This window comes from Triturus cristatus, chromosome 2_1, assembly GCF_964204655.1.
Source record: "Triturus cristatus chromosome 2_1, aTriCri1.1, whole genome shotgun sequence".
NCBI lineage: Eukaryota > Metazoa > Chordata > Amphibia > Caudata > Salamandridae > Triturus > Triturus cristatus.
The window spans coordinates 275,153,903-275,181,224 of NC_140581.1; the positions used below are offsets into that span (position 1 = coordinate 275,153,903).

General features: G+C 50.6%; 1 protein-coding gene across 16 annotated transcripts in view; it reads left to right on the plus strand.

The window, feature by feature from the left end:
- Positions 1-27,322, plus strand: part of NIPBL (NIPBL cohesin loading factor) — a 1,722,939-nt gene that overhangs the window by 1,448,336 nt on the left and 247,281 nt on the right. For all 16 annotated transcript variants that reach the window (XM_085631078.1, XM_085631072.1, XM_085631074.1 and 13 more), the window contains one exon: positions 3,665-3,838. In XM_085631078.1, the coding sequence (XP_085487204.1) occupies positions 3,665-3,838 (174 nt within the window). The remainder of the gene's footprint in view (positions 1-3,664; positions 3,839-27,322) is intronic.

Consider the following 27,322-nt stretch of genomic DNA (forward strand, 5'->3'; position numbering starts at 1 on the left):
GACCGACCCTCACCTCATTTGCATGTGGTGTTTGGGGGAGGATCATGGCACCTCAGATTGTACAGCGTGCCAAAAGTTGAAGCCGAAGTCGCGGCGGGAGCGCTGCATGAAACTTCTCTTGGCGCGTCTCTCCAGGTCGAAGTCCTCCCCTCGGTCTGCTTCGGCGGACGGCTTCAGGTCCGGCCGTGGTCATCGTCCTCACCTTTCTCCGGTCACGTGAGCGTCGCTCCCCGGTGGGTAAGTGTCGCAGTTCGTCCCTGGGGGCTGGTTTCCGGCCTACCGGGGGCGTGGAGTCTCCGCGGGTGATGCGGCCCGCGTGTATTCCTATCCACCGTTTCCCGGTGTTAGGGCATCGAGAGTCCAAATGGAGACTTAAGTGGCGGCTTTGCAGGCCTCGCTGGCTGGCGTGCCTGTCCATTCACCCCTCAGCTGCCAGTCCCCTTCTGAGGACTGCTTTTCCCTCCCTGCCGCCCCTGTTGGCTCTGCCGTCCAGAGTGGCCCGCCCGCTGGACACTTGGGGATGCAACATTTTTGCCTCGATCAGCGCGGCCCTGCAGGCCCTTTACACCTTGTGTGTACTGGCTAGGGCCTCCTCCTGTTTGTGGGACTCGGTTGAGTCTCTGGGGTCTGCAGCGTCCCAGGAGTCTGATCAGGTGGATACGCGGCACCATGCATTGGATGGCCGAGAGCTTGCGGCGTTTATTCTCTGCTCTGCTCTGGACGTCTCTGAGGTGCTTGGCCGGGCCATGGCTTCCTCAGTCGCCCTCCGTCGCCATGCTTGGCTTTGGGACGGCATCTTCCCCGAAAATATTCGGGAGAAGCTCATTGATCTCCTATTTGATGGCAGTCTGTTGTTTCATGCTCCGGCCGACTCAGCCATCCAGAGGCTCTTGGCAGGGCTCCGTCGTCCTCCTCTGTCCCCTCCTCAGTGACTTCGGAGGTAGGGTTGCTTTTGGGTCTTCTTAGGCCGGCGGTTATGGTTGTGGAGTATGATTTTTCGGGCCGTTTACGTCCTTCCTTGGGACTTTGGCATTGTTGGCTGCTGGACGGCCCTTTTGTTGTTGTGTGTGAGTTCTGCAGGAGTTGTTGTGCTGACTTGGCCCTGAGATTGGGCCTTCTGCTTGCTTGGGCTGCTGTCCAGCCTGTAGCTGGGGTGCTTTTTTTTCCCTGTGGTTCTTTTGTTTCTTCCTCTGCTGCGGAAGTTCTTCCAAAGAGTGTTCCCATATCTTGGGACTTTACGTGCCCTATGTGGGGTTATGGTAGCTGTTATATGGCTTGCGCTCTGCTGGAAGGTTCTGGTTGCCTTCGGGTACCTGTTCTCCATGGTTTTTACGTAGGTTGCGCCTGCTTCCTGTGGTTGTGCGCGCAGCCACTCGTGGTGGTGGCCCGGGCCTCTCCTCCTCTCCCTGCTCCCGTTCTGCGATCTAGGATGTCCCTGTGTTCTCCCTTGCCAGGCGTTGCCTACTTGGCCTTCCTGGGGCCTCGGGCTGTTCTTCTTGCTTCTGGCCCTGACCGCTGGCATTGTTTTGGCTGGTAGGCTGCTCTCCATCTGGAGTGGGCTTGCCTTCTTCTCCCTACTTTCCTTTGGCTCTCTAGGCTGCTTCTTCTAATTCTTCCGTCTTCCTGTCTTGGCATTCGACGGAAGCTATGTTGCCTTGAGGGGGAATGGAGTGCTTCGGCCTCTCAGCCATTGCCCTTTGTTCCTCTGCTGTGAGTGTATGAGCCGCTTCAGCCTTCTTTCCCTCCTACATCCCCTTGGGGTCGGTGGGGTTCTGCTTGTGGGGTTCCCTTAGCCTGGCAGGGGCGAGGCTCTACCTGGTCCAAGATCTTGTCCCCTGTGGGGCCCTCTGTTCTGCATTGGCTGGTGGGGTCCTTTCGCAGACCCTCCTTCCCAGGGGGGTATTGCTAGGGTATCTATTCTACGTGAAGGAATCTGCGGCTAGTAGTCTCAATCAGATGTACGAGTTACTTACCTTCGGTAACGATGTATCTGGTAGACGATTCTAGCCGCAGATTCCTTCACGGCCCGCCCTTCCTCCCCTGTTCTGCGAGGACCCTTGGGTTGGTCTTCAGTACTCTCCTCCCGGTGGGGGGCTGTGTTTCCTGTGAATGCCTTCCTTGTTCTTGACGGGTGGCTCCATCTGGGGGCGGTTCTTTCCTCCCTTGGTTCTTTGGAGGATAGGTTTTCAGTGCGCTGGTGCCCTGCTGCTCTGGCTGCTCCAGGATTTGGGGGTGGACTGCTTCTATCCTTGTCCTCCCTCCCTCCCTCGCTATCCTCTGGTTTGAGGGTCCTCTGGCCATGTCTTGTCCTTGTGGGTGGTTGCCCTCTAGGTTGGGGTGACTTGGTGGTTTGTTGTCCCTGTCTGTCTTGGGACTGGTCCCCTTCCTTGCTCAAGATGAGGGGGGTGGGCTTCCTACGTGTGCCATGACTTTTATGCCTGTTCTTCCCTTCGGGGTACAGGGATGGGAGGTTGTCTATGTGCAGGCAGGGTGGCTGCGCAGGTTTCTGCTTGATCTTCTTCTCCTGCTGTCTTCCCTCCCTCACGCCTTCTCCATTCACTGGGGGCTCTTGTCTCCTATATAGTCGTCTTCTTTGAAGATCTCTTAAGCTCTGTTTTACACTTCTGTTATTATGAGGGAAGGTATCTTCTTGAAGTACATTGCTGTTCTTTCTTGCTCCGTCCTTGTTGGATGGCACGGTTCTACATGGTAATAAGTCTATTTTTGTCTGTTGAGATCTTCTTCCCTTGTTGCTCGAACTTTGGGAAGGGTTCACGCTTCGCTATGCGGGGTTCTTTCTCACAGCGTTGTTCCACTTTTGCTTTTTCCTTATGTGCAGACAGTGTCTGATACTGTCTTTTATGATGGTGTTTTGCACCAGCCGCCTTATTTGTTATGCAGAATTTTCATCCCTCGCACACTGTTCCCATACTTTCGCAGTTTTGTTGGTGGCTCTGCGTTGTGCCACGGAAACGTTTTTCTGAAGAAAACTGACATCAGCGCACCAGGAGGAACTTGTATGACCTCGCTGACGTAACGTACGTGGACGACGTCAGGGCGGGTTCGTGTGGCGCCGTCCTCTGGCGCGCAGAGGTGCTGCTGCTAATTGTTTTCCAGATCCAGTCTGACGCCTGGGGATATTCTAAGTTAATGAATCTACGGCTAGACAACGTCTCTATCAGATATACCATTACCGAAGGTAAGTAACTCGTATATTAAATCCTCAAGCCTCCTTTTGCATTACTACTCTAAAAACCCTGTACAAGAATCTTATTGTCTATTGGGTTTGAAGTATAATAAATGCCTTTGTACTTTGAAGATAAGAATATTTATCTTAGAGTTCATGCCCAACCAATTTACATTTGACTTGATTCTGAGGAAAACATTGATACAGAGCTCCTGGTGACTTTGCCATCATTATTACTTCTGCATTTCTCAGTGGATGGTCTCTACACATTCTTTACCTTGGCATATTATTGGGCTGTATAGTAGTTTTAGGGAAGCAAAACTTGTACTGATATGTTCATTAGGAGATGCACATTGGGACAATTTAATGTGTGTAGTATGAACATTACTTGATGAAACCATGTATTTGCACTTCATTTGAACACTTAACAAGTCAAGCTCCAATGCTGTGAAAAAATAAGCTTTTTATCTTTTTTAGGGTTTTCTTTCATACAGCACCCAATCCTTATGTTTGAAGTGGATGTAAAAAATCTGTACAACAACATTCTCTCGGATAAGAACTCCTCAGTCAATTTAAAAATACAAGTGTTAAAGAACCTTCAGACTTATCTTCAGGAAGAAGATACTCGCATGCAGGAAGCTGATCGAGAGTGTAAGTACTTCACTATAATGTACACTCAATAGCAATGTGTGGAAAAGGAGTTAAGGGGGAATATGTGAGCAATTAAAACTTTCCTGAAATTTGTGTTAGACTTTCGGTGGGGTAAATGTTATACTTTGGGCATAAGGTATTTTCAAAACCAAGGTTGATGTTCATTTTATGAGTTATGAGGCTATACACTCACCTTACATGACTTTAGCATTGACAGTCTGCATCTCTACCACATGGAACAGTTTATCTCAAGTGGCTGCATCATGAGGTGTAATGCTTTAATGCTATTGCTCAAAGCAATTATTGTGCATAATCATCATACAGCTGTGTAAGCGATTGACTATATTTAGTACTATGATGATCTGTGGGACTGACTAAACTGATCCCAATAGGACAAGTCTTAAGGGGTATTATTCTTTGTCCCTTTTCCTCCATAGATAAGAGGCATGTACGTAAGGGTAGCTCCTGCAACTCAGTTTGCCCCACCGCATTCATCAGGGCCCCACCCGCCCCTGCTTTTAGGGTCACAATGTCAAAGTACTGTTCTGTTCTTGGTGATGGTTCACTCATGCTGGACCTGCACATTGTTGTTGATCCATGGCCTTCTTCATTAACGTGGTCAAGACAACAATTACCCACACAAGAAAAGCTAGGGGCCCAGAGTATACTTTAAGTATGAGATATGAACATTCAAAAAAGGTTCCACATGGACTTGAAAATGTTAATACATTTGTATATATTGTCAGTTGTTAATTTGCTTATACCTTCTAATGAATGCATATAACTGCAGACTCTAAACCTTGTGAATATCCGCAGGTGACAGACTGGATCGGAAAATTTAAAGCACTGCTCCTGCTTGCCGTCAGGTTGCGCCTTACGACTTTGCATTAACGCTGTTTCGCTATGGACGTGATGAACCCATGTGCTCTATGTAAGGAAATGCCTCTTTTTGTATGATCACCATCAAAGTTTTGGACTGATGCTGCTGTTATCTGATAGACATCTAGCAGCAGATTCCTTACTTTAGAATCCTCATCCAGGCGTGAGACTGGATCTGGAATTTGTTTCCTACAGCATGTCTGCACATCGGAAGAGGGTGCTGCATGACTACATTTTGATGTCATCATGCGATGTGAAGTAGACTGAGTCCCTATAACCCCATCGCCAATGCTCTGCCATACGTTCATGTTTTTCCGTGCTTGCAACACAGATCCAAAGCGGTTAGGGGGCTGTTTTTTGGCCCATCTCCACATTTTGTGTGAGAAACTGTATGTTCGAGGCATATGAGCTGCAGATTATACACTGTGCATAGATCGCCATCTGGTGTTGGGCCCGGATGTTTGCAGTTTGTTTTTCTTCTTGGACAGTCTTTGGAAGTCACGAGTTCGGTGACTCCTCCTTCGGTCCGTACTGCGCATGGGCTTCGGCTTCATCCTCAGATTGTTTTTTTCCGCCATCGGGCTCGGATGTAATACTTCGTGCTCCGGCTTCGAACCCTTCCAGTTCGACCTTCGATGAAAAATCCTCGTCCATCGAGATTCTTTAGACGAAATAGACTTCTTCATCTCTCTCTTCGGCACTTCTTCGATTCCAGGCATCGGCAGCGGCCTTCGGGCCTATCTCGACTCCGTTTCGGTCGATGGAAAGGACTCCCTTCAAGAAGTGCCCAAAATGTGGGTCTAAATTTCCCCACACCGACCTCCATCAGGTGTGCAACCTCTGCCTCTCTCCGGAACACGAGGCCCGAGACTGCCCCGCGTGCAAGTCTTTTCGATCGAAAAAGACTATTCGGGATCGACGAGCTCGACGCACCATGGCGCACTCATCTACCTCGGCTCCACCTGACATCTTCGGAGAAGACACCGGAGCTTCGGGAGAGCAGCACACCGAGCAGGAGGACGATGTCGTCCGCGCTCCCGAGGCCGACGACTCCGATGTGGAGGAGATCACACCGGCGCAGAGGGTCGTGAGTACTCTACCCCCTCCCACGCCCATACCGGTTACCCCTTCGCCTCCGGGCCTAGGGAAAGCCAAGCATGCTGCTTCCATCACTCCACCTTTGGGCCCGGTGAAAAAGCATCACAAGTCTCCTGGCAGCTCGGGCTCGAGCCAGCCTCCTAGTGGCGCCGAAAAACATTCTTCGGCACCGAAGAAAACAAGCTCCGTTCCGAAGCCATCGGTGTCGAAACCTGGCCTCTCGGTGCCGACCAAACACAAATCCCTCGGCACCGACGCTTCCGTGTCGAAGCCTGCCTCGGCGCCGACCAAAAAATCGGACACCCCGAGAAAGCATGGCGCGGATAAACCAACGAAGCCTTCGGTTCCGAAAACATCGGCACCGATGGAGGAATCGGTGCCGGAGGAGCTTTTCACACCGGATCCTCTTTTCACACCGGATCCTCTTCAAAAGACTTTAACAAAGGATCCAAGGACTGGACATTTAATTTTGTCTTCCAAGAAAAGACTTTTGGACAAACCAACTCCTCCTCCACCACCAAAACGGAAGGAGTCTGCCACATCGCCGTTCAGAGTACCCTCCCCACCACCTCCACCTCCTCCACTCCCTCAATCTCCGCCCCCACCTTCTCCACCCTTGCCTCATCGCTCTCCAACCCCGTCTCCAGACCCTGATGACCAAGGAGATCCATTCTATGATCCAACAGATGCCCCGCAGGACCCCACTCCTCCGGGAACACCTGACCCACGGGAGGATTATCACAATCCAGATGTCCAAGATGTGCCTCAGGATGATCTCTATCCATCCAGGCCATCTCCACCAGAGGACTCCCTGGGGTTCCACCACCTCTTACAACCGGCGGCACATTATCATGGGGTGGAGTTACACAGTGATCCAGTTGAGGAAGACTTCCTACTTGACACATTTGACATAGCAGATAAATCCACCGCTATATTACCCATGCTTAAAGGGGTCACCAAACATGCCACAGAGGTTTTCAAAGACCCCGTCAGAGCTAGGGTCTTAAACCCCAGAATAGAAAAGAAGTACAAGGCAGCCCCCACGGATCAGGTCTATATTAAAGGACCTGCGCCCCTAGACTCATTAGTGGTTTCCACAGCTAGGAAGCGCTCCAATTCTCAGTCATCTGGTGAGGCTCCACCACCTGATAAGGAGTCCAAGCTCTTAGATGCGTCAGGCAAACGCACTGCCTCGCAAGCTGCCAATATTTGGCGCATCGCCAACACGCAGGCGCTGCTGGCGAGGTACGATAGAAAGCACTATGATGAGCTGGAGGCTCTCATGCAACATCTCCCAGAGAAATATAAGAATAAGGCTCATGAACTGATACAAGAGGGAAAGATTATTACCAACACCTCTATTAAATGTGCACTTGACGCAGCAGACACAGCGTCCAGGGCTATAAACACCAGTGTTCTGCTTCGCCGCCACGCCTGGCTCAGGATCTCAGGCTTTAAACCAGAGGTCCAAGCATCTATACTAAACCACCCTTTTGACCAACAACACTTATTTGGTCCAAAAGTAGACGAAGCCCTGGAAAAAATGAAGAAGGATACAGATACGGCGAAGTCTATGGGAGCACTACAATCACACACCCCTAGACGGTCTTTTTGCCGTTCCTCCTTTCGAGGCTCTGGCAGAGGTTACTCTTCCGATAACGCCTCCACGTCCTATAAGTCCCCTCCTCAGAATACCTTCAAAAAGGGCTACCAAAGAGGTGGATATCGAGGAAACAATAATAAAGGCAGGGGCAAAACCAACACCGCCCGTTCTGCCACACCGCCCACACAATGACTTTCCCCCGCTCCCCCCAGACCATTCCACTCCGGTCGGGGGCAGACTACAAGACTTCCTTCAAACCTGGGAGACCATAACATCAGACATATGGGTGACCCAAATTATTCGGTCAGGGTACTGTCTCAAACTAACTTCTACCCCCCCAAATATTCCACCCAGACACCGTGCGATGTCACAAGAACATACCACACTTCTGAAACAAGAGGTACTCTCCCTCCTGCTAAAACAAGCTATAGAGCAGGTACCCGTCAATCAGCAAAATTTAGGGGTCTACTCTCTGTACTTTCTCATACCGAAGAAAGACGAGACCCTACGGCCCATTCTAGACCTCCGGCCTCTAAATGCATATATCCATTCAGACCATTTTCATATGGTAAGTCTCTTGAGCAAGTTCTCCCACTCCTCTGTCAGGGCGACTTTCTCACTACACTGGACCTGAAAGACGCATACTTTCATATTCCAATACACCCTGCTCACAGAAAGTACCTCCGATTTGTGGTGGACGGCCAACATTATCAGTTCAAGGTTCTCCCCTTCGGGGTCACAACCGCACCACGGGTGTTTACCAAATGCCTGGCAGTAGTGGCAGCACACCTCAGAAGACAAAACATTCACGTCTTCCCCTACCTGGACGACTGGCTCATAAAAGCCGCGTCCTACCACCAGTGTGTGCAGCATACAAACACTACCATCCAACTACTCCACCAGCTAGGCTTTACGGTGAACCACCAAAAGTCCCACTTGATACCGTCTCACACAAAGCAATACCTCGGTGCCACTATAGACACTTCAAAAGCTATAGCCTATCCCAACTCAGCCAGAATCGCAAGCATGCAAGCCCTGCGCCAAAAGTTTCTTCTTCAGCACTTTCTCCCAGCAAGAGTGTTCATGAAACTAATAGGGATGATGGCGTCTTGCATTTTCATAGTGCCCCATGCAAGACTTCACATGCGTCCACTCCAAGAGTGCCTAGCACGCCAGTGGAACCAGGCCCAGGGACAGCTGACGGATCTGGTGTTGGTGGACGGCCGCACCCATCGATCTCTGCAGTGGTGGAACATCACAAACCTTTCCAAAGGGCGACCGTTCCTGGACCCGGTTCCTCAGGTGATTCTAACAACGGACGCATCGCTCTCCGGCTGGGGAGCGCATCTATTACACCTCACGGTGCAAGGTCTATGGACGCTACAACAGAGGTTACTCCACATCAACCATCTGGAGTTATTGGCGATCTTTCTAGCCCTGAAATCGTTTCAGAAACAAATTTCAGCCAAAGCAGTCCTCATTCGCACAGACAATATGACTTCAATGTATTGTATTCAAAAACAGGGGGGACACACTCTCCCCAGCTCTCTCGCTTAGCACAGAGCATATGGAGATGGGCAATTCCACAAAAAATTCTTTCGCCTGGCACAACACGTCCCAGGCATACAAAACACCATGGCAGATCTGCTCAGCAGACAAACGCAGCAAATGCACGAATGGGAACTGTATCCACAAGTTCTTCACCCATTCTTTCACAAGTGGGGGCATCCTCAGATAGACCTCTTCGCCACCCACGAAAACAAAAAATGCCCAAACTTCGCCGCCAGCTATCCACACCCATTGTCCAAAGGCAATGCGATATGGATGAACTGGTCAGGCAGATTTGCATACGCCTTTCCACCTCTCCCACTAATTCCGTTAGTGGTAAGGAAATTACAACAGCACTCCCTCACACTCATTCTGGTAGCCCCAACATGGGCCAGGCAGCCGTGGTACACCACACTACTACAGCTATCGGTGGTACCACATCAAAAACTGCACCTGTCCCTATGCCACCTAACCCAGAACCATGGAGAAATCAGGCACCCGGACCCAGCTCAGCTCAACCTTGCGATCTGGCTCCTGAAATCTTAGAATTTGGATACCTTAACCTTCCCCCCTGATTGCATGAATATTATCAAGGAAGCCAGACGTCCTACCACTCGAGCATGCTATGCTGCAAAGTGGAAGAGATTTGTTGTTTACTGCCGTAACAATACAATCAACCCTTTAGATGTATCCATACAGCACATCATATGCTATCTGCTCCATCTTCAAAGGTGTAACCTGGCGTACTCATCCATCCGTCTACACCTAGCAGCAATTGCTGCTTACCTACAAAACAGACAGCATTTATCACTGTTCAGAGTGCCTGCTATTAAAGCCTTTATGGAAGGCCTTAAAAGAGTAATTCCGCCCAGGGCACCACCCTCACCTGTATGGAATCTAAACGTTCTTACAAGGCTAATTGGTCCGCCTTTCGAACCAATGCATAAATGTGAGCTACAGTTCCTCACTTGGAAAACAGCTTTCCTCGTAGCTATCACTTCCCTTAGAAGGGTTAGCGAGATACAAGCGTTCACTATACAAGAACCCTTTTTACAGGTACATCACAGCAAGGTGATACTTCGCACAAATCCAAAATTTCTGCCCAAGGTCATTTCCTCCTTCCATCTTAATCAATCGGTGGAATTACCGTTTTTTTTCACGCAACCTCAATCTGTTGCGGAAAGGGCTCTACATACACTTGATGTTAAAAGGGCCTTACTGTACTACATACAAAGAACGCAACCTTTCAGAAAGACTAAACAGTTGTTCGTCTCCTTCTCTCCACCGCACAAAGGCAACCCCATTTCAAAATTAGGGATAGCTAGGTGGATTGTAAAGTGTATACAAATTTGCTATCACAAAGCAAAAAGAACATTATCTGTTCCACCTAAAACCCACTCTACCAGAAAGATAGGGGCTTCTATGGCTTTTCTAGGGAACATAACCTTAGATGACATCTGCAAAGCAGCCACATGGTCAACACCGCACACCTTCACAAAACATTACTGTGAAGATGTGCACTCCAAACAACAAGCTAGTGTGGGCCAGGCTGTACTAAAGACACTGTTTCAAACTACTGCAACGGATACCGGTGGTCGCCGCTAGGGTTGGGTACTGCTATATAATCTATGCACAGTGTATAATCTGCAGCTCGTATGCCTCGAACGGAATATGCTACTTACCAGTATGCATCTGTTCTTGGCATGTAGAGCTGCAGATCTATACACGCCCACCCGCCTCCCCGGCTACCTGTATCCGTTCCAGGCTATCTTATTTAGATACAACACACATGGGTTTCTTCACTATTATCACTATGCTCCATCTTTTCCCTGCTGGCGAAAAACAATCTGAGGATGGAGCCGAAGCCCATGCGCAGTACGGACCGAAGGAGGAGTCACCGAACTCGTGACTTCCAAAGACTGTCCAAGAAGAAAAACAAACTGCAAACATCCGGGCCCAACACCAGATGGCGATCTATGCACAGTGTATATATCTGCAGCTCTACATGCCAAGAACAGATGCATACTGGTAAGTAGCATATTCCTTTTTGTGATCCCATAAGGGTTTAAACCTTGTGGATCTTGTGACAGACTGATGTCGGTCACAGATCCACATACCATCTATTTGTGGTGCCTGGGAGACCACCATGACTCGGAAGAGTGTGGTTCCTGTCAGTGTCTTCGGACGAATGTGTTAAGAGAGCGTTGAATTCAACTTCTGGCGTGCAACTATCTGAGGCACAGCGTCACTGTCAGTCCTTGTCCAAGTCCAGATACCGGTCAAGGAGCCATTTAGGTGAGGGGTCGTCGATGTTGAGAGAAGGCTCCGAATCACCATTGGTCGAAACATAAGTTGTTTCTGATGATTTCTCCCAACCTTCAGTTGGGGGGGGGGGGGGGGCGGAGACTCTATCCAAAATGCAGGATTATTACATTTCCTTGCATAAAGTCTTTGGACCCCAATTCCCCTTTGGCGCGCTCTCTTGCCCGAGGGAGGTGCCCTGACTGGATCCTTACTGGCGGGTTCGCCCTCGGTACCATTCGGGCCCTCTGAATCTGTTTTTGGATTTGAGACGGTATCGTTGCACAGCCCTTCGGGGTCTTCACCATCGGAGTCAGGTCAGCTAATGACATCGGCGGTGCCAAACGACACCCCACCAATTTTTGTTCCCGACGTCAACACATCGCCAGTTGGCCGATGGAGCCATCCGCTTTAAGCAACTGTCTATCTGTCCCTATACAGCCTATTTCTGCTCTACCTATGGAAATGCACAGTTTGGCAGGCAAAGGGGAAAATATAGGGTGTCAAACCCTTTGGGCAACACTGTCAAGCCTCCCTTGGAGGAAAATTGGCCTTCTAAACTGCGTGAGGCTAGTGGACTTAAGCCCTCCCCAGTTTCAGATTTACTGTCTCCACCTGGTATGGCATCAGAGGTGGGTTCCTCTTATGCTGCAGTATTAAGGAGGGCAGCTGGTATTTTAGAGTGCCAGCTTCTGTCATGGAATTATCCACAGACCCTTTGGTGAATGTTCTTCACCAGGGTGACACCGGAGTGGATCCCTTACTCCCTTTATAATGGGTTTTTACACTACATATAGTTAGGGGACTTGGGCAAGGCCAGTAACGGAAATGCCTGTAGACCTGGCTATATCCTATAGGCATCGGCCCGCCCCCAGGGATTCTCATTGTCTCTTTAAACATCCCTCCACAAAAGATCTGGTTGTGCAAGTAGCAACAGCCTCTGTGGACACTATTGTCCCCCCTCTGGTACCACCAAGCACTGAGGCCTGATGCCTGGAAATTTGTGGGAGGAATATTTTCTCTTCTGTTAGTGCAGCATAATGGTCTTTTCCCATGCATTATGAGACTCAGTAGAGAGTTTGCTGCCTTCTCTTCCCAAGGAAGCCAAATGTGAACTCCTACAGTTGGTGCAGGATGGCCTAGAGGCAGCAACATTCACCATTAGGTGTAGTATGGACACTGCTGATTCTGTGGGTAGAGCTATGGCTCAGTCAGTTGCACTGCGCAGGCATGCAGAGCTGCGTCAGTCTGGGTTTTCAGAGCCTGTGCAGAATACCCTGGAAGATATGCTATTTGATGGTGTACATTAATTTGGTGTACATGCTGATTCGGCATTACGGCGATTTAGAGCTGCACGGTGTGGTAACAACACCTAAACATTTCTGACTTGGGTGGACATAGGTGTTAATAAATGTCTTGAGTTGCAATATGTATTCATTTAGTTGCAACCAGTTTGGCATTTCTCTCTTTTGCTGGAGTTTATGGTTGTTTAGCTACCCTTGTGGTTATTTACATGTGTTTGTCTAACCCTTCTAGTCAGTAACAATTATAGTGGTGTATTTATTCTGCCAAATTCTTTACAGTAAAGTTGTACTTTAGAGTATATTTCATGATGCATGGCTTTCTGGGTAACTATTTACTGCTTGGCATAGTAGTTGTGACTTTCTCCTTCAGTTTTTCGGCTGTTTCTCGTTTTCTTGATTACCTTATAGCCAGCTCACACTCAAGAGTTGATAACCTTCATGGTACAGGTACGACGTTCAGTACTCGATGTGGATTATCTTTTGTATGCTTTGGGAGCATTTCTGAATGTGTGTGTGTGTGTGTGTGTGTGTGTGTGTGTGTGTGTGTGTGTGTGTGTGTGTATGTGTGTATGTGTGTATATATATAATATATATATATAGTTATTTAAATGAGTTTGGTTTCTCGGCTTGTGCACTATTGCATACTGACTTGGGTTTCTCGGCTTGTGCACTATTGCAACCTCATTGTGGGTGCAGAATTCCACCCTCTGTGTCAGGTTATTTCTCTGACGTACAATTTCATACATTCATGACGTTTGGTACCCCTTATCTGATGGAGACTACTAACCGCAGATTCCTTCATGTAGAATTATCCCCAGGCGTGAGATAGGATACGGAAACTTTTTGCCACAGCATCCCTGCGCGCCGGGGGCGGGGCGACATCACGCGACTCCGCCCAGGCGTCGTCCGCGTACGTGACGTCAGCAAAGTCACATAAGACCCACCCCGGCGCGCCCAAGTCAGTTTTTTTCCTTTTCCGCGTGCAACGCGGATCCGATCCTTTATCCGGGCCTGTTTGGGCCCTTTTTTTCTTCAATTTTTTAGTGGAACAGTGTGCGAATGCCTCCGGGCTTTAAGACTTGCACGTCTTGTGGGCATCTTATGACGGCGATGGACCCTCACCGCATTTGTATGTGGTGTTTGGGGGAGGATCACAGCACCACAGACTGTACGCAGTGCCAACAGTTGAAGCCGAAGTCGCGGCGGGAGCGCCGTATGAAACTTCTCTCGGCACGTCTCACCAGGTCGACGTCCTCCCCTTGGTCTGCTTCGACGGACGGCTTCAGACTCTGCTGTGGTGGTCGTCCTCGCCTTTCTCCAATGTCACGTGAGCATCGCTCCCCGGTGGGTAAGTGTCGGAGTTTGTCCCCGGGGTCTGGTTTCCGGCCTCCCGGGGGCGTGGACTCTCCGCGGGTGATGCAGCCCCACGTGTCATCCTATCCACCGTTTCCCGGTGTTGGGGCGTCGAGAGTCCAAATGGAGACATACGCGGCAGCTTTGCAGGCCTCGCTGGCGTCTCCTCCTGGGGCGTCGGCGGATCCCTCGCTCTGCGCAGGGCCCTCTGTGGTGCCACCGGTGGCTCCGGCCCCGGCACCGACTGGTTCGGATCCAGGCTTGGAGGATGTGGTACTGTTGGGGTGCGGCTCCTCTGGGGCACCTCCTTCGGGCCACGGCGTCTCTGCCTCGCCGCAAACTCCAGCGGGGGTCCCTGTGGTGTCGCAGGAGGACGCCAGGGCACGGGTCGCATCCCCGAGCCCCTCTTGGTCCTTTGACAGGGTGGTCCTGTCTAAGGCCGAGGTGACGCCGCTACAGCGCCGATAGCAGCTGAACTGTGCGGAGCCACAGGGGTCGATGGACCCTCCTCGTCCCGTTCGGGGTCAAGGCTGAGGGAAGACCCCTCGTCCCTCTCTGGGCCCCTCTCGTCCCCCTCACAGGTGTCTGCCTCGTCGGAGGTTGTATCGTCCCTGGTGCTGCCGCATGGGTTGCCGAGTGATCTTCGCCTCATTCTGGGCCGCGGCTGTCGGAGGGCTTCATGCCACTCCCCAGGCCCGTCTCATTCCCCCACGCAGGTTGCTGCCTCGCCGGTGGTCGGGTCGGCGTCACTCCGGCGCCACCCCGGGGCCGGTGCGGCTCCAGCTCTACTCCAGTCTCCACTCCGGTCCCTGGTGCGGGGTGACTTGGAGGCCCCTTGTCCGGAGACGCCGGCCGGTACCGACGTCCTACCTCAAGCAGCGGATTCTACGGCTCCGCGCAGGGGTCGTACTGCGGATTCATCTTCGGACGCTGATTCTTCTCCGGAGGCATGCATATTGGTGTCATCCTCCCCAGGGACTGGCCGCCGTGTGGTGTCTTTTTCACCGGCGTCGGAGGGCGGCTCCCCGCCCTTCATGGGCAGAGGTGTTCGTCGGAAGAGCGGCAGGTCCCTCATTCTTCGGCTCCTTCTGACTTCCAGGTCTGGCCCTTGCCCGCCCGCTTGGCCTCGGGGACAGCCGCCTTAGTTTGCAGCCATCACCCATGGAGGAGGTGATTTCTCCACCGCGGGGCCCTCCTGAGGCTGGTGCGGCCTTCGCTCACGCAGTGTCCACGTCTGTGGGCATCCTGCGCATGGGTGATCCGGTGGCTCACTTTCCGGCGGACCATCTATTGGAGGTCCTCCACCAGGGCTCTGGTGAGAGGGAAATCTTACTCCCCTTTGAAAGTTCGCTCCTTTCTTCCCTGACGGGGGCTTGGAAGCGTCCTGCCTCATGGGACCCAGTGCCTCAGCATCTTCTGCACCGGCGCCGCGTCACCTAGCATGTCTTTCCCTTCACCCCTCAACTGCCAGCCCCCTTTTGAGGACTGCTTTTCCCTCCCTGCCGCCGCTGTTGACTCCGCCGTCCCGAGAGGCCTGCTGGCTGGACTCTTGGGGACACATGTTCTCCTCGACCAGCGCGTCCCTGCGGGCCCTTAACACCTTGTGTGTGCTGGCTAGGCCCTCCTCCTGTTTGTGGGACTCGGCGGAGTCTCTGGGATCTGCAGCGTCCCAGAAGTCTGGCCTGGTGGACTTACGGCATCATGCATTGGATGGCCGGGAGCTTGCAGCGTTTATTCTCCGCTCCGCTCTGGACATCTCGGAGGTGCTGGGCCGGGCCATGGCTTCCTTAGTCGCTCTCCGTCGCCATGCTTGGCTTCGGGACGGATGATTCCCTGAGAATATTTGGAAGCGACTCACCGACCTTCCGTTTGATGGCAACCTGTTGTTCCATGCCCCGGCTGACACTGCCTTCCAAAAGCTCTTGGCAGGGCTCCGTCCCCCTCCTCCGCCTTATCCTCCTCCGTCCCTTTCTCAGTGACTTCTGAGTTGGGTTGATTCTGGGCCTTCTTAGGCCGGCTGTTCTGGCTGTGCAGTGTGTTGCCTAGCCGTTTACGCCCTTCCTTGGGTCTTTGGCATTGTTGGCTGCTGGACGGCCCTTGTGTTGATTGTGTTAGGTACTGCAGGAGTTGTTGCGCAGACTTGGTTCTAAGATTGGGTCTTCTTCTTTGTTTGGGCTGCTTGTCAAGCCTTCAGCGGGGGTGTTTCTTTCCCCGTGGCTTTTTTGTTTTTTCCTCTGCGGCGGAAGTTCTTCCAAAGAGGGTTCCCATATCTTGGGACTTAATGTACCCTATGAGGGATAGTGGTAGCTGTCATATGGCTTGCGCTCTGCTAGAGGGTTCTGGTCGCCTTCAGGTGCCTGTACTCCATGGCGTTTAGGTAGGTTGCTTTTGCTTCCTGAGGTTTTGTGCATGGCCACTCGTAGTGGTGGCCTGGCATCTCCTCCTCTCCCTGCTCCTGTCCCAAGGTCTGGGATGATCCTGTGTTATCCCTTGCTAGGAGTCGCCTACTCAGCCTTCCTGGGGCCTCGGGCTGTTCTTTTTGCTTCTGACTTTGACTGCCGGCGCTGTTCTGGCTGGCAGGCTGCTTTCCATCTGGAGTAGGTTCGCCGCCTTTTAACTAGTTTCCTTGGGTCCTCTAGACTTCTTCTTCTGCCTTCCTGTCTTGGCATTGGGCGGAAACTATGTTGCCTTGTGAGGGGAGTGGGGTGCTTCGTCCTCTCAGTCCTTGCCCTTGGTTCCTCTGCTGTGAGTGTATGGGCCTCTTCAGCCTTCTTTCCCTCCTACATCCCCTTGGGGTCGGTGGGGTTCTGCTTGTGGGGGTTCCCTTGGCCTGGCAGGGGCGAGGTTCTACCTGGTCCACAGCTCTGGTCCCCTGTGGGGCCCTCTGTTCTGCTTTGGCTGGTGGGGTCCTTTCGCAGACCCTCCTTCTCGGGGGTATTTCTAGGGTATCGATTCTACGTGAAGGAATCTGCGGCTAGTAGTCTCTATCAGATGTACGTGTTGCTTACCTTCGGTAACTATGTATTATGGGGTAACCCTGAACCTTGCCTCCTATGATTAGAGTAAGAAAGAAGGAACGAAGAGCCGTGCTGACCCAGAAAGGAGAAGGGGAGAGGATGTTGGTCTAACGGCTGGGGCAGTCGACCTCCAATCTGGAGAACCAGGTTCCTCGGCAGTGATGCTCAACATCCTGTGATTCTAGGCAAATCTTTTAATTTCCCCGTGCCTATCAAAAATAAATGAATGTGTCCTGGTGTAATTCAACTGGTGCTCTTGTAAAATGCTCTGATACTTGATACCTTCAGTTCAAGTACCGTTCTATATAAAACTCTGAAAAAAGGAAGAAAAGGACACCAACTGCTTTGGCCCCAGCCCTACTGGCCCTGCCTACAGCAAAAACCCTAGCATGTCCATCAGCCAGCAACCCCCAGAGCCCGGAGGACCTTCCCTGCGACCTTCCTACAAACTCTGATTGGGCAAATCCAGTGCTCATGGGAGACAGACTCCTCTCCAGAATCTGGAATCCGGTGACTCCATGATTCTGCACCTGATTTCCAGGGCCCAAGTTCGGGTGGGCCAACACCACAAGGAGGTCTCCCCAGTGATCCTGACCTGGGATCTGGTGATCCCCAACCTCCCACAAGCTTCACGATGACGCCTGGGGCCTCAACCTGAAGTGTCCCAGCGACCGGAGCTGTAAGAAAACCAGACACCCCACGGCCTTTGGTGGCATAACCGGTGTTCAGGCACTCCCCAAGTTTCCAGCTCATCTCCCCAGCCTGTGGTCTCCTACAGGAAGTCTCCCTGCCAAGCCTGCAGCCACTTTTCAAAACCGAAGGTCTCCATTGAGAAACACAGGGTCCCCGACGTGCGTTATGCACCCTGCTGACCCAGTGCCGCTGGTGGTGCAACTCCTGGGCTGTTCGTTGACCCCTGCAGTGCTGACCTTAACCCTAGGTTCTTTGCTCCCTCACCAGAGTGGCCTGCTGTGAGAAAGTGCCCTCTTTCTTGCATGGTATGGCCCCACGTTTTGCTGATGTTCTGTGAGTGTTCCCTGGGCTCCTGCTTATCAGGTGCCCAGGGCCTATGTTACTTCCCTAAAATTGCATTGAAACCTAAACCCAATTGGAATCTCTGGCCACATGTCAGCCCCTGGTAAATGGTACCATAGGTACCCAGGGCACAGTGACCAGAGAAGGCCTCTAAGGACTGCAGCACTTTTTGAGATGACTCTCACACACTGCCTTTGCAGGCTGCGTGTCTTGGTGCAGAACAAAGTGAAGAGTCGACATGGCACACATCCCTGTGTGCCATGCCCACAAACCACTTTCCTGGCATACATCAGTCACCCCTCTAGCTGGGTGCCCTATGCCAGTAGGTGAGGGTACAGGTGCATAAGGCCTGTACCCCTACAGTGCCCAAGTCCATTACTGGGCACTGTAAGTGCAGTGCTGCAAGTGCAGTGCTGCTATTAAGAGTATATGGCGCTGGGGGTTTGTCATTACGAACTCCACAACACCATAATGGCTAAACTAAAAGCTGGGAAGTTTGGTATCAAACTTATCAGCACATTAAACCCACACTGATGCCAGTGTGGGATTTAATGTAAAATGCACAACAGAGGGCATCTTAGAGATGCACCCTGAAACTCTACCAACTCCTACTGATCGGACTGAGTGGCTGCTTCGGCTGCCACCAACAGACATGTTTCTGGACCCCTGGGTCGAGAGCCTGCTGCTCTCGGGGGCCTGAAACAATGCACATCCTGGGACAAGGTGCCAAGCCTCCTCCCCCAGGATGAGCAGGTTTCACAAAGGGGAAGCTTCATAGGCATGCCGCCTTTGTGAGCCTCCCCAGACCATTTTCTGCTTTCAGCAACTGGTCCCCACTGGTTCTACCCCCACTTTGGGCGGGAGAGCCGGCGGGGAAAAACAAGTGAGGGAAAGAGGTGTGCCCACCTCTGCCAACTCCACCCCTCAGGTGGGGGAGGAGAGGTAAAGCACAACTGAGTCCTCGCCATCTTGAGGATGGGGGGACCTAGCCAACCAGAGACAGGCTCCTGCCCTCCTCCCACTGGAGGGTGGCACAATAGGGGGTGTACCCACCCTAGGGAAGGGACCCATTGGTCCCTGCCCTTACCTACCTGTAACACCCCTAAATCTAGTATTTAGGGGGCACCCTGAACCTTGCTTCCTCAGATCCACCCTGACAACAAGAACAGAAGGACCGAACAGCCGTGCAGCCAGCTAACAAGAGGAAGACGCCCACTGACTTGGCCCCAGCCCTACCGGCCTTTCTCCCCTCGAACCTGCTCCTGATAAATTACGGTGTGTCCTGCAGCCAGCAACCTCAAAAACCCCAGAGGACCTGCCTGCCTTTCACTTCCAAAGACTGCTTCTCCCGTTAACACCGAATTTGTTCAACTGCAACCTCTGGCAGCAGCCAGAGGCTGCAATTCCATCCCACTCTGCACCCGCTGAACCCAGCCCGATCTAGAGTTGAAAAACACCAGTAGGAGGTCACCCCGGCGAGCCTGACCCGAGATCCGGCGAACCCTGCCCTGGCTCAATCCTCCTGCCGACGCCTGCAGCCTAAATCCAGAAGGCTCCCCTAACCGCGACCCGTAGCTGGTAAGAAGATCCGACCCCAAAAGGCACCCCTGCACCCGATGCCCCACGGCCTTGTGTGCCCAAACCAACGGTGCCTAACCAACCCTTAACTTCCCAACTTACCTCTCCAAGTGGTGGTCGCACCCAGAAGTCCTTCGTCTCCCTACCTGCAGTGCTTTTGCAAACGGAGGTTCTCCATTGAAAACAGGGCGCCTGACGTCGAAACAGCACTCTGCACCCAGCCGCCCCAGTGCCGCTGAACGTGCACCTTTTGTGCTACATTGTTTCCCCATTTGCCCTGACCTTAACCCTAGGAGCTTTGCTCCCACAACCCAGTGGCCTGCTTGCCAGCAGCCACCAACCGGAGGCCCCCTATCGGATAACAGTCGATTACTTACCTGTAAACCGATAACCTGTTTTTCCTCCTTAGGCTAACATTCAATTATCTTCCAAAAATTGTGGAGTTTTGAAATCTAAAAATATTCTTTAAAAATTGCACTAATAATCAAAACGTATTTACTTACCTGTTTACAGGAAATGTCCCAGTGCTGAATCTTGGTATCCAGCCCTGAGTTAGAAAACGTAAAAGTAACCTGTAATTTAATGAAAAAGCCTATTCATTTCGATGTACTGTATTTGCTAAATGTTGCAACCTACTGCATCCCCTGTAAATCAAACAAAGTACAATTTCTATTGCATTTTCAAACTGTTCTATATCCAGTAACTTATTACTCTAAAGTATTTAAGGCTTACCTGTGCCAGGCTTGCTTGGTTCTAAAAATAAACAGTATATTTTCATAGAAAGACAATTGGCCTAGAGGTCAGTTATTGAGTGTGTGAATTTGTTTGCTGACTGAGTGTGTACATCAAATGCTTAACACGGTCCTCTGATACTGCATACTGCTCGACCACTCTACCACAAATAGAGAGTAATGTTCTATCTAACTTTAACCTCTGCCTACCTCTGGGGTCACTTGGTCTCTATACACACTATACCTCATTTTGGTGTAGTATATATAGAGCCAGTTTCCTACACCTGCTCATCAGCAGTCCCAAACCAAAGGCCCCCCCTTAGCCCCATTGGCTAACACCGGGACAGTGCACATTGCACCTGGCCGCCCCAGTGCTCCTTAGGGAACCTTGGTCCTAACCCCCAGAGCTCACCCTTGTAAATCATGTACTTTCCTGTAAAACTTCTTAACAGTTTTTCCCCAATAGGAACCCATGTAAAGAGATTTTGGGCCTAAAAAAATGTTTTTGTTGAACTGTGTTGTATAAAGAGAAATGTAATTCTATTGCAAAGTATAACCAGCATTGGCATAGCCAATAGGTCTCGCTTTTGGGACCTTATAAGTATTTAGTTATGGATCACAATATCCTTGGTGCAACAACATCAACCGTTATATGGCTAAACACTTATAAGGTCCCAAAGGCGAGACCTATTGGCCATGCTAATGCTTGTTTTATGTTTGTGCTTGGATTAAGACTTGGACTCACCGCTTGAGTTGGAGCGCAAAGTTAACTGTTCACAGGAACTACCTCAGGAGTAGGACTTGAGTTTCCACCTACTAACTGGAGAGGAAGCGTGAATTACACAAGTTGCAACTTCTACTTGTCTTTGGCAACATACAGCTTTGTCTCCCTCTCTCGCATTGCCTTCAAATGCACTATCACGCAGTCTTGGCTAAAGCCCTGACAGCAAAGGGACACCCTGAGTAGATCTGTTACTGACATTTTGTTTCTGTATTCACTGCATGTAGTTTTAGGTGCGTACTTCATTCCCTAGCGCACTGGAATTCGATGAGAGGACATCGAAGAACTGTCAAAATTGGGAGGGGAGCTCCAGATCCACTTTAGAAAGTAGGAAAAAAAAATATTTGATGTCAGAGGAAAGGTGTCATGCTTATACGCTGCTCTTCTATTTTGGGATGGTACAGAGCTAATTTCGGAGCCGCATGGCGCCACCTCGAGGTGTGCAGGAGCACTGCTGAAGAAAGGTTTCCGGATACAGTGTACCATCTGGAGAGTATTCTAAGGTCTCAAATCTGCAATCAGAAGTATCCATCAGAAACTGCATTATACCTATCAAACTCAGTTGATGGTTTGATGAAGCACAAGGCCTGAATTAAGCTTACCCTGCAGAGAAACATAATGGCTGCTAAAATTAGATGAATCAATGACCTGCTGTAAAGGAGACTTTGTGCATGTGTTCAAAGAGCAGGGCCATTAGTGTGAATAAAATATTAACCTCCCAGTTAAACAAGCGCAAAGAGAAAGTGAAAGGAAAGGGAGAAAAAAGATAAGAGGCGAGAGAATGGAAGAGGAAAAAGACAGATGCGCGAAAGGAGTGAAAATGAAGCTGACGAAGAGGGAGTTGGAGAAGGGAGGGGATTCACGCACTGTAAGGCTTAATGAGCCATTACAAAAAGCCAGACGGCCTGTGCACGTTCACGCTCACATGCACGCAGGCTTTAGGCCAGCAAAAGCCTCTCTGGTAGCACTTTGAAAACCCACTTACTAAAGGTCTCGCCTGTACTAGCGCATGCGCTAGAGCTCAGGCGAGACCTAAAAAGTTGTGCTTCCCTTGTATTTAGCAATCGTAAGTTGTGGTATCTAGGCATACCACCCTCAGTTCTCAAAGTAACAAAAAGTAATTACTGTGTAATTTGAACTGATTTCAAAGTATTTACAAACCTGTAACAATTGTGATTTCAAGCACAGCTGCGTTTCCTTGAACAGTCTTGCATTTGAAAGTTTATTTTACTTACCTGTGCCAAGTCCTGCTTGGTTCTAAAATAAAACAGAAGTATACCTTTTTTATACTTACCTAATTGGTCTGGATTCTGTCTCCGAGTGTGTCTATCAGTGTGAGAAAGTGCCATCTTTCTTGCATGGTATGCCCCCTCTTGTTGCTGAATTGCTGATGTGCTTTGACTGAGTGTGCCCTAGGCTCCTGCCAATCAGGTGCCCAGGACCGGTGTTCCTTCCCTAAAACTGCATTGAAGCCTAAACCCAATTGGCATCTCTGGCCACATGTCATCCCCTGGTAAATGGTTCCATAGGTACCCAGTTCGCTGTGACCAGAGAAGGCCCCTAAGGGCTGCAGCACTTATTGTGCCACCCTTAGAGGCCCTGTACCCTGACACACACACACACACACACACACTGCCTTTGCAGGCTGAGTGTCTTGGTGCAGAATAAAACAGAGAGTCGACATGGTACATATCCCTGTGTGCCATGCCCACAAACACACTGCCCTGGCATACCTCAGTCACCCCTCTAACTGGGTGCACTATGCCAGTGGTGAGGGTACAGGTGCGTGAGCCCTGTACTCCTACAGTACCCAGGTCCATTCCTGGGCACTGTAAGTGCGGTGCTGTCATTAAGAGTATATGGTGCTGGGAGGTCGTTAACACGAACTTCACAGCATCATGATGGCAACACTGAAGACTGAGAAGTTTGATATCAAACTTCTCAGCACATTAAACCCACACTGATGCCAGAGTGGGATTTAATGTAAGATGGACGACAGAGGGCAACTTGGAGTTGCCCCCTGAACCTAACCCATAATCCACGTCCTGCCTGAGAGGCTGCCTAGGCTGCCACCCAGCAGACATGTTGCTGGACCCCTGGGTGAGAGCCATCCGCTCTCCTGGGCCTGCAACAATGCATGTCCTGGGCGAGGTGCTAGGTCTCCTCCCCCAGGATGGGCAGGTGGAAGCTTCAAAGGCCTGCTGCCTTTGTGAGCCTCTCCAGACCACTTGCTATACTCCGCAACTAGTCCCCACCGGTTCTAGCCCCCACTCTGGCGGGAAACCCCAAGGGACGAAAGGGGGTGTGCCAGCCTCTGCCAACCCCACCCCTCAGGTGGAGGAGGCGAGGTAAAGCACATCTCCGGGCTTTCACCATCTTGAAGATGGGGAGCCCTGCCCAATCAGGACTAGGCTCCTGCCCCCCTCCCACTGGAGAATGGCAGGATAGGGGGTGTACCCACCCCAGGGAAGGGACCCATTGGTCCCTGCCCTTTACCTACCTGTAACACCCCTAAATTTAGTATTTAGGGGCACCCTGAACCTTCCTTACTCAGATCCCGAATCCGAAACAAGCAAGAAGAACAAGAAGAAAGAAGACCTGCCGTGCAGCTGCTAACAAGAGGAAGACACCAACTGATTTGGCCCCAGCCCTACAGGCCTGTCGACTCTCGAATCTGCTCCTGCTGAAACCCGGCTTCTCCAGTGGTCAGCAACCTCAAAAACCCTGGAGGACCTGACTGCTTTGTGACTCTAAAAGACTGGGCTCCCATGAGCAGTGGTTCTGCTCAAAGCAAGTACCAACCAGGAACCGCGACTCCTGCACACTCTGCACCTGCCAAGCCTGGCCTGTGCCGGAGTGGACGAAGACCACGAGGATGTCCCCCCGGCGACTGCGACCCAGAATCCAGCACCCAAGGACCCACCTCGACGCTCCTGATGATGCCTGCAGCCTCAGAACCAGGGACCCCTCCAATTGCGACCAGCTGAGGGTAAGATTTTCCGACGCGAAAAGACACCCCTGCGGCCCCCTGTGCCAAGCTCCAGGGTGCCTACCTAACCTACAGCTTCCCAACTTACCTTTCGAAGCGGTGGTCGCGCCTGAAGAATCTTCGTCCCCGAGCTTGCAGCCTTTGTTCGTCACTGAGCTTCACCATTGATATCCAGTGAGCGCCCGACGGCTCAAAAGCATCCTGCACCCAGCCGCCCGGGTGCCCCTGGGACTGCAACCTCTTTCCTATTTTTCTTCCCCACTTGCCCTGAGTAAGTGACCAGGAGCCCAGCTCCCAAAGCCGTGTGACCTGATTGCCAGCAGCCACCAACCCAAGGCCCCCTGCCCGCCCTAGGATAACATTGTGCCTAACTCCCTATGCCGCTGAGGGTGTAACAACTGTACTTGCCTGACCCTGGGAGACCCCTGAGTCTATGTCCAGAACCTTAACTCTGCCAGTCAAGAACGTACCCAAAAGCCGATTACTCACTTTTCTTCCATAGGGTAACATTGACTGGTTTCACTTGGAAATTCTTCTAAGTGTCGAGTTTTGAAACTTTAAAATATTCACCTCAAATCAGCCGAATAACGAAAACGAAAATACTTACCTGTTATCAGGAGAGATCCTAGTGCTGGATCTTGGTGCCCAGCACTGACCCTGAAAAGTAATTACAACCGTACTTACCAATACTTGATTTTCCTCCATAGGATAACATTGCCTGGTTTTTGCCAGAAATTCTTCTAAGTGTCGATTTTTGAAACTTACAAATATTCCTCTCTGTGCTCACTGTACCTATTTGGGAACAGTATATACAGAGCCACTTTCTTACAATCAGTCCTTGATTGAGTGAATACAATAAATGCTTAACTCATCCTCTGGATAAGCTTAACTGCTTGCCCACACTACCACAAAGAGAGCAGTTAGTAATTATCTAATTTAGCCTCTGCTATACCTCTGGCGACTCCCTGGACTCTGTGCACCGTATATCTAATTTTAGTATAGTATATACAGAGCCAGGTCCCTTCCGCAGTGCTTATGCGGTGAGCATGCATGGTTTCAGTTTATCTTAAGGGTGCAAAAAGTTTTCTATTCGTCTTGTTGGTTGACTTCTACCACAGTGGTCATGCTAAGATTGATATTTTTATTCTCATGCTTTTTTATTGTCTTGCAACTTTACTTATCTATGGTTCTTCCATAGGTTTTTTAAAAGAGTATAGCATGTTATTGCTCACCTACATTGTTAGGGAGGTCCAGTCTTTTTCTCTGGCTCTAGACCGTTTTTGTTCTAAATTAGAGGCTTTTAGCGTTTTCAGTTGGCAGGCCCACCTCCAGGGATGGTATGCTTTGGTATTTTATTCTAGAGTAAGGAATGTGCGGGTAGACATCTCTATCAGATGGACAAGTTACTTACCTTCAGTAATGCCTTATCTGGTAAAAACAAGATCTAGCTGCAGATTCCTTACGCCCCTCCCATCTTCCCCACTCTGCGAACTGAGACCTCTTTGGTCTCATTTATTTAGTTATGAGACTTCACATATTGAATTAGGACCTTGTCATTGCTGGTCTCTATGATTTCGTTTAAAAAGATTCACATATTTAATTAGGAATAGAGGCTTATTCGGCACAAAGGTGTTCATTTTAGCACACTGTTTCAATAGGCAGTTGCTATAGGTGCCTCCCCTTTTTGACTGCGGAAAATAGTTACGGAAGAAACTGATGTCAGCATGTCGACATCACATAGCGTCATGACCTCGATACTGAGTCGTGTGGTCTCCTCGTCCAATGCACTGACATGCTGTGGGAAACAATTTCTGGATCCAGTCTCGTACCTGGGGGGAAATTCAAAAGTAAGGAATCAGCGGCTAGATCCTGTCTCTACCAGATAAGGCGTTACCTAAGGTAAGTAACTTGTCCATTAAGACTATGCTAACGTGACCTCATTGCCACTGCCCTAACCCTTAAGCGTGGATGTTTGATTGCCTTATACCAAATTACACAAGCTAACTTCTTTCTTAGTCCCTAGTATATGGTTCTAAGGGTGACCAGGGCCTGTAGGTTAGTGTCCCCTAAGGGACTGTAGCACTTAAAATGGTGAAAAGTAAAATATGACTCAGTCTGCCATGGCAGACTGCAAGGGCAGTTTAAAACTGCTAACTAGACTTTGGCATTTTCTGGCAGGGAATGCTCTATGGGAGGTTGAAGCGGTACAAAAGGGGGTGGTGATGGACGGAGCATCAGAACCAATCAAACAGTCACATCCAGTCAACAGATCTGGGTTTAATCCATCACCGTTCTTTAGCCCACTCTGCCACCCCAGTTCAGACATGGCCATATGCAAATCAGTCTGACCCTGTGCCTCATGGGAACAGTCCAGCCCAAACTGCCAAGCCATGCCTTCCCTGGACCGGAAACAAGCTTCCTAGGACCGGTTTCTGCCATTTCAGCCGTCTTCAGCCAGACTTGCTTGAATCCAGTGGCAAAGTGAGCAAGGGACTCACGTCTGAGCATACCCTGCCAACTTATGGCGAACAAAGCGGTACAAAAGGGGGTGGTGATGGACGGAGCATCAGAACCAATCAAACACTCACACCCAGTCAAGGATCTGGGTTTAATCCATCAGTGTAAGAAGGAGGAGAACCAGCGTAGGACCACCTCATTGGCACCTACCGTTTCTTGTAGAGCCTTGATGAGTAGTTGGTTTTCAACCATGCTAAAGGCTGCCGATAGGTCCAGGAGACTAAGTAGGCAGCATTGATCGGTATCGAGGAATTTGTGGATATCGTCTGTGATGTTGAGGATCGCGGTCTCGGTGCTATAGCCTTTTCTGAACCCCGATTGGTGGGGGTCCAGAAGGTTGATGTTGTCCATGTGCTGAGTCAGTTGCAAGAGGACGCATTTTTCAAGGATTTTGGATAGGAGGGGGAGATTTGAGACAGGTCTGAAGTTATTCAGGTAATTGGAGTCTAGGCCTGGTGGTTTTAGTAGTGGCGTGACTTGTCCAACTTTGAGGCATTCATGTATGATGCCGGATTCCAGGGAGCTGTTGGATTCTGCACCAGAAAGGTGGAGAGTTTCCATTTTTTGGTCAGTTGGGTGGGTATAGGGTCAAGTACTTGGGAGGCAGGTTTGGAGGTGGAAATCAGCTTAAGGATCTCGGCTACCAGGGTGGGGTCGAAGGACTTCTATGTTTTCATGGGGTGCATGCACGTGCTGTCTTTTGTCACTGGGGGCAAGCTTTTGCAGGCGAGGTTGGCGTTGATGTCTAGT